The 7954-nt window shown below is 34.7% G+C and overlaps 1 protein-coding gene across 1 annotated transcript; it reads right to left on the reverse strand.

The window, feature by feature from the left end:
• Window positions 1-481: 481 nt before the first annotated feature.
• Window positions 482-5891, reverse strand: LOC106111787. Its single transcript, XM_013293937.1, has 3 exons — window positions 5335-5891; window positions 2380-2548; window positions 482-780 (listed from the first exon to the last, which is right to left on the reverse strand). Exons 1-3 carry the CDS (start codon window positions 5748-5750, stop codon window positions 610-612), a joined length of 756 nt encoding a protein of 251 aa, XP_013149391.1. The 5' UTR covers window positions 5751-5891; the 3' UTR covers window positions 482-609.
• Between the last annotated feature and the right edge of the window lie 2063 nt (window positions 5892-7954).

Below are 7954 nucleotides of genomic sequence, written 5' to 3' on the forward strand. Positions count from 1 at the left end.
TTATACTTGCCGCATTGTAAAAGACCCATTCCGACAATTACAAAACATAAAAAAATAATGTGAAACATAGTCAATAATTAGATTAAGAATTCTGTATTATTTTGTGAATATTAGACAACTATCTTACGCCAGGGTCTTCGTCCATGCGAAATTTAAAAAAAAACAAAAGCAGCCTATGTGTTCTTCCATACTATTCTGTACATCTATGCCAAATTTCATCGACCTCCTTTCAGCTGTTTAGGCTACAAACTCTGACAAACATCCATTTCTCTAAACTTTCGCATTTATAATATTAGTAAGAAGTAAAATGGACTCTATCCATTAATTATAAATTCAAATATAACAACAATCTCCCTAATATTATAAATGCGAATGTTTAGATGGATATATGTTTGTTAGAGTTTGCAGCTAAACTGCTGAAAGTGTCTCGATAACATTTGTAGAGCATAGCCTGAAAGAACAAACAGGCTACCAGCTTTTGTTTTTTTTTTAAATTCCACGCTTATGGAGTCGCGAAGGCTAGTGATCCATAAATTTATCTGTCAAAATAGGCCAATCAGTAACTGGCTATTGTTCTTATCTCCATTTCAAACATTTCGATTCGTAATTTTAATTAGAAACTAGTACAGCTAAGAAGTCGTCTCCGTTCCTACTGGTGGGTCCGTTCAGAGTTCTGAAAGCTGCCGCTCCGGAACCCCTGTTTCTAGCGAGCAGATTGGGGAAGGGGAAGTTGGGCACGCCACGGTGTCTTATATCAAGAAGATTTTCGCCAAAGGATGCCTGGAATATAAGAAAAGAGTATTTTTAAATTATCATTGTTGTTTATATTGTAATACCTGTAAATTTAAATTAATTCAGCGACTTGAATGTAAAATGGTTTCATGATTGCGACATCACAACAAAAAGTCTTTCCAACATAAAGATACACAAAATGTCTCTCCAAGTAGGCTTCGTATTTAAAGTTGTTTTAGTTGCACGTAACAAAAAATAATACCAAATGAGGTTAAACGAAAATTTAATAAAGAACTTATCTTACTAACATTATAAATGCGAAAGTTAGTTTAGATTTTTTTATAATATAAGGTGGCAAACGAACAAGCGGCCACCTGAATCCACCGAAATGAAAAGCGACCGCTGCCCATAAACATCCAGATGCGTTGCCTACCCTTCATTGACGGAGGAGACGCACATAAGGAAGAGATGGATGTCTGTTAGAGTTTGTAGCCTAAACAGCTGAACGGATCTTGATGAAATTTGGCATAGATGTATAGAATAGTCTGGAAGAGCGTATAGGTTATTTTTTAAATTCCACGCGGTCGTAGTCGCGGGCGAAAGCTAGTGTGAGATAAGTATACGTAATGTTATATAACTTAATCTTAAGTTATTCGTTTCTCAAGTACTTATGTGTAAACAATAATTAATTACGCACGTACAACTTACGTCATCATCGAAACACGAAGAAGAAATTGCATAAACTCGATAGTAATGTTTTTATAGAAATATGTACGAAATAAAAATATAATAAGATCTTGTCACAGTTCCTATTAATAATAGGCGTGTTTTTATGCTTTCTGTATTAAATAATAATAATAATAACGGAATGAGTTATAACTCATTCCTATAGAAGATCTTAACAATTATTTATAGTATCAGTGACTTTTCGTGTAACTTTTAAATCTAATTTAATAGTACCTAGAATTTCAACATCCTATATAAAGGTTTTTTATGTTTGTTAAAGGTAAGTAAAGTATAGAGTTGTTTGATTTTATCAAATAAACTTCCAAGATGATATCATGGCAATAATTCTAGCAAAAGGTTCTGAGTTATGATGTCTGAAAGTATAAATAACTTGAGTGTGCCAATAGCATAACAAGCGGATTTTCCATAACAAGGATATAAATTCATTTTGGAGCCGGGTTCGTGGGCGGGTCGAATATAATTTCATAAACGGATGTGTTTTACGATTGTGATAACTGATTACGTCACAAGGATGTAGATAAGTTACGTCATTAGTTCATCTTAAATGTTACGATAACGAGATAAAAAATGGATAATAGGTTTAAATTTCTTTATAAATCATGTAAATACAAAAAAATATAACTCTTTTTTAATTATGACTTCTCAATAAAACTATAGTTTCAAAGAAATATAAGATATAAATTAAGGGAGCAAGGAAATAATTCTTCCACTTGACAAGATGTAGCGACCAAGTAAAAGACCAATCATCCTCCAAATTTTAAGTCTTTGGTCAGAAGTACGTTAAGATCTTCTACTCCAGATGCAACCATAACTAGTATGACCATCAGATATGACGGGACAATCCAAAATTGATATTCAGTATGCATTTGAACTACTTAAACCTTAGGTTCGCATACTTACTTGTGGTCGAGGAAATCCATCGTTGAGTGAATTGAAGCCGAAAGCCGAGGATGTGCTCTGGCTGCCGAAGCTCCCGCCCTGCGCAGCTGCAGCGGCTGCTGAGCCCGACAGGGAGCCACCAGCTCCGCTGAATGACGCAGCCTGGCTGCTCGCCTGACTGCCGCTGAAGCTGAAATCATTATTATTATAATAAGTATGTTGCCTTCCCTCTTACTCTCTTTGGAAGAAATGCGACAGCAATGTTTCAAGGCAGATGTATGTCATGGTAAGAGATGTCAATAAGTTATTTGGGTACTTGAGTGAGGTTTTAAAACATTTTTAATTTGTAAGACGTATGTAAATTTAAAAGTAGCTGTTTCATAATCAATTTTGATCCTTTGACCAGAAATAATTAAGAATATCTTGTTTTTATTGGTATTTTTTGTCACATGATAAATATGTGACATCGGTCATCAAATATAACGGCGAAAATACATAAATGGATCGACAAAAGTTTACCGAATCTCTTATTGAAAGGTTAACTAATATTGATTGGTAATAAATCCAGTTGCTTGGACGTATACTATTCTATATATTATTATAAATATGCTACTAACAAGTCGATCTTTATTAAAAGGTTTAATATATTAATTCAAGGAGAAATGTGACAATGTAAGGTAGACAAGTTAGCAGTTCGGATTCATAGTAACCTTTACTTAACAGGAAGCATTCTATAAATTGCGATTAGAATTTAATAAATATTAATTTTTTATTAAAAAATAATAGTCTCGGATCCATTCAACCAAGATAACCCTATATTTTTTGTATAACCATCTTAGTAATTATTTTTACCAATCAATTCAGTATTAATGAAATAGGAAGCGTTGGTTTAATTCTTGTTTTTTGAACCGGTAAAACGGATCACTGACCTTGTAATGCTTTTAATTAGCGAAAACTTTTATCGAAACTGTTATTTATGCGACTTAAATAATAGCTATAAATATTTAGATGTATTTTTTCTTTTATTTCTGATAGAGTAATGGGATCTTTGACCACAATTCCATTTAACTTGTCAATAAAATCCGTCTCACGAGTTTATTTTGAATGGAAACATACTTGAAATTTTTGATCTTTATAATTTAGACAGAGAGTATTAAAAGTATCGAAATTTATAGACCCTAACATTTGTCCGAACTGCAATAAAATTTTAATGATTTCTATGTAGACTAACGTAAGTCACAATTTTGTAATTTACACTTTAATTTGTGTTTTTTTAATTAACTTAACAATATATTTCTGTGTGAATTTGAAAATAACGTTAGAATGAGGAGTAACTGTACATTTCGGTTGATTATTGAATTTTCTATTTAATATGTCGTAAATAATCGTATTACTGTTTAAAGGGTGTCTTGCATAATTTGAGTTTCAAACATACGTTGGTTTACGGCCGAGCCATCAATTTGTTATATATTTTCCACTGAAACTGATCCTTGATCTATATAAAGAGAAAGGTTCGGGCAATTATATAGCAAAAAGTTCAAGATTTTAAAAATCCCGGATGTTGTTTTTTTTAATTTACTTTTAGTTAACACGGACACTCAGAACTGGCTTGCATCCGGATTCGAGTTACGAGTAAAGAAAGACACAGAGATGAATGTACGTAACCATTAAAGTGAACTATCAGGAGACATCTCAGAATCAAAACGTTTATTATCATATTTTATTATATTATGCTACGAGACTATGGGGACATAAACCAAAAAGTGTCAAGATTAAATGCACATGGCTACAAAGGTAGAGGAAGACCGAAGAAAGTATGGATGGATTGTGTGAAAGAGGATATGCTTAAAAAGGGAGTGAATTCAGATATGACGGCTGATAGAGATGTATGGAAGAGCAGCACATACTGTGCCGACCCTCTAAAAGGAATAAGGCAAGTTGATGATGATATTACTAAGAGATATCTGTTATGTATTTTCTTTTCATAGCAGATGTCAATGTACTATTTATTTTTACACACTACACGCTCGAGATTCCAACACGCGGAATTAAAAAAAATACTAATAAGTAGCCTACGTGTTCTTCCGGAGTATGTTCTATATCTGTGCCAAATATCCGTACAGCAGTTTAGGCTACAAATTCTAGAAAACATCCATCTATCCAACCTAACGAACTTGCGCATTTATTATATTAGTAAGCGATAGGCTTTAAACATCGTAATATTTTTATATACCAGAAGATCATTATGAATACACATAAGTAGCCGTGAACGCTCGTGTCAACAAAGCAAAGTCAATATTTGAATAAACACAAAAATCCATGTACATCATTATGGTTAAGCAAGTAAATTCAAGTTGTTGTTGTTGTTTCAAGTTGTTTGCTACATTTGTACTTAAGTTATTTTGGATGGAATTTACCAGACATCGTCTTTCTGTCCCTATGGAGAGTTGGCGCAGTACTATTTACCACACATGAAGATGACATCTTAAAATTGCCTGGCAGATGATTTGAGTCTAAACTTTTCTTTACCTAGTTTACCTTTTGATGATAGTCAATGTTTTGATTACAGACAGCATGGGATGACTTAGAAGTAATAGTCTATATTTTGACATTTTCTAGTATTCATAAACTATCGATACTTTGGTTTGGAGTTTGAATAACAATCTATATTCGTTAGCCAGGAAACATAACTAAAGATGAAATTATGTTACGCCCAGATTAAGCCCTACTAAATTCAAACATTTTCGTCTAATATTTATTAGACGAAAATGTTAAAAAAGAACTAAAGTCTGTTTCATGAGAATGCTAAATCTATCTTATCTTCAATATTAAATAATGCTCTTGTGAATGTCAATATTTTTTTCCAAATTACTGAACCACTTACGAAATTTTGTAATTAGAATTTAATCGGTAAACTCTGTAATCTGTTAAAGGTTAAAACAATACCTGATTTGAATATGAAATTATAATACTGACCTTCCAAATCCATTAAAGGACGAGGCTTGACTCGCTGAGTGCGATGCGCTGAAACCTTCATTGAATCCAAACGAGAACGACTGAGACGCCGAGTGGCTGATACCGGCACCACTGGCACTGCTGCTCACACTTGCAGACAGACCGCCGTTCCCAGTCGGAGCCACGTTGAACCCGCCTCCAAATCCAAACCGAGGCCTCGGAGTTCCGGACACTCGTTTGGTGCCTTCACCAGGAAGCAGCGTACTTGGATCTCGCTCCAAATGTTCTAATACCGGTAGAACGGGTGGAGTAATCGGTTCCAGTTTTCGCTGATTTCTCACAGCATCTGGGAACACGAAGCCGTCAGCAGGGATAGGCGTTGAAAGGGTAGGAGCCGCAGCCACCGAAAGGCACACACACAACAGGAGGAACTGCATGTTTGGGATTACAGAGTGGACTATGAGTGATAGACGATGTGTCTTGTATTAATAGGGTCGTGCGAGGTCGAACGTAGCGTTGGCATGCGGCCCGCACCACAGCCTTCAGAAAATCCACTGCGCGGTAGTCGAGTCGATGCTTCGTTCGGGCACACCGCCCCCCTCCTACGATAAACAATACTCGTAAAGTTTATCCTTTTTAAGCTAACTGCTCCATTGTTTGGTGGTTGTTAAGAGACGCGGAAAACTGAGATATGATTGGGAAACCCACTGTCCTAGATCTAAACTACGATGTACAGTCGAGGCACGTTGTTGCTTTGTACTGGTTGTTTGAATGAATTAGCGTATTTTTAACAGAAGTGTTTAGCAATCTACATTCTTCCATGTGTCTACGATAATGAAAACTGCAGTAATACGTCAATGATTTCTTTTAGTCTTTGAACCTGAAGTCTTGGAGATTAGTCTAAATTAGTTAGTGGAAACCAAAAAGGTTTATGTTATTTTTGCAACTTTACTTAAATTCTTTGATATTAAATAGAATCAAAGAGCCAAGATCTATACGAATTCTTAATTTAACTTTTATAGTTCATCAAATTAAAGCTATCAACATAAATTTACAATAACTTTAATGGAAGTATTGACAGGTACTGGTGCCAAACTTGGTAGACGAGTCGAGTTTCGGTAACCTGTTTATATCAGTATTATTTAATAATACGAATACATAATCACGTTGAAACTTTTCATCCTTACTGCGGTGCGTAATGCTCGCTACAGACGCTCAGTTTAACTGATAACTTCGTCTATTCAGTACAAATTGTCAGAACTGACCGTAATCACATTTGTTTTGACACATATTATCTCTGCTTGTTCCAAAAATAATGTTAGAAATTAAACAAAACCCTATCAAACCTCGTTAGTTGGTCCCGTCGATTTAAAAAAAGTAATACAAGAGATTTTCCGTACTGTACTACTTTATCTTTTTACGCCATTTTCTATGTTTACCTACCTTACACTGGTGTTTACTTATACTATTAAGTATTAAAATGTCTAACTATAGATTTCCATAATAAAATAAATAGAAAAAACTACGATTCTTATAACCGCAATTGTCCTTAATCAACGAAGGGTATTAGTATAAAATTTCAATATTGTCCTGGGAGATACATTACGTACCGGAGAGTCGCAGGTTCGATACACTATCATCTTACATTATTCGAGGCTACCAGTCGTAATATTGTATTACATGTTACTTTAGTAGCGTGTTAAAATTGCAATACAAGGAATAAGGACTGCAACTGTTAGAATACCTACAGATACGCAGTTGTCCTGGAATCGATTTGAATTCCATTAAGAAGTGTTTGGGAAATGCGGATCTATGAGATGGATGTTTGCTTGTTATTTTTTAACGAATTATTACTTAACTTCGAAGACTATTTATAATCCACTTGGACGTCACAGTTATGAATAAGTGAACGACCGTGCTATTGTTTAAAACTAGATGGACAAGAAAGGTCAGTCTGTCTACAGACCACTTTAAGTATGACTAAGCATTGTCAAATGACAGAGCACTCACAGAGTATTTGTGGTTAAACCAAACGGTCACACAATACTCTGTCAGTAAGTTACAAATCATGAAATAAAAGAAACAATACTCAGATATAAGTCCTATGATATCAGGTAGTGGGGCGAATGAAATAGGACATTACAGACATTTTTAGTCATAATTATAGACCATAATCTAAGTACTCTGGTTTATTATTATAATAATAATGAATGCAGTTGAACGCAGACCTCCCGCAAACCATAGAGACTGGTTCTTATCTACCCTCAGTCGTAGCGGTTCCAAAACATAGATCATGCGCGGTTTACACCTCGCCATTACAGTTGGACAGTAGCGCAGGCAATATGTTAGCAATAGTATGGAAACACGGGCGTCAGTTAGAGTTTACATCATCCCAGTTGAATACCAGTCTACTTATTGTGTGCTGATGGCCAAGTGTGAACCTGGCATCAAGTCTATCATTGCTATGTGGATGACCTACATCTTATATCCTTCAAAAATCTAACCCTATTAGCTATCGGGTTTTACAAATATTTTGTTTAAATATTGTCTGTGTATTTTAAAAATTTGTTCTTATTTACTTAATAAACAAAACATCGCGTGACTTCTGATATATCACGTCTATAAATTCAATTGATATAGC

This window comes from Papilio polytes, unplaced genomic scaffold (genome assembly GCF_000836215.1).
Source record: "Papilio polytes unplaced genomic scaffold, Ppol_1.0 DF824146.1, whole genome shotgun sequence".
NCBI classification, from domain to species: domain Eukaryota; kingdom Metazoa; phylum Arthropoda; class Insecta; order Lepidoptera; family Papilionidae; genus Papilio; species Papilio polytes.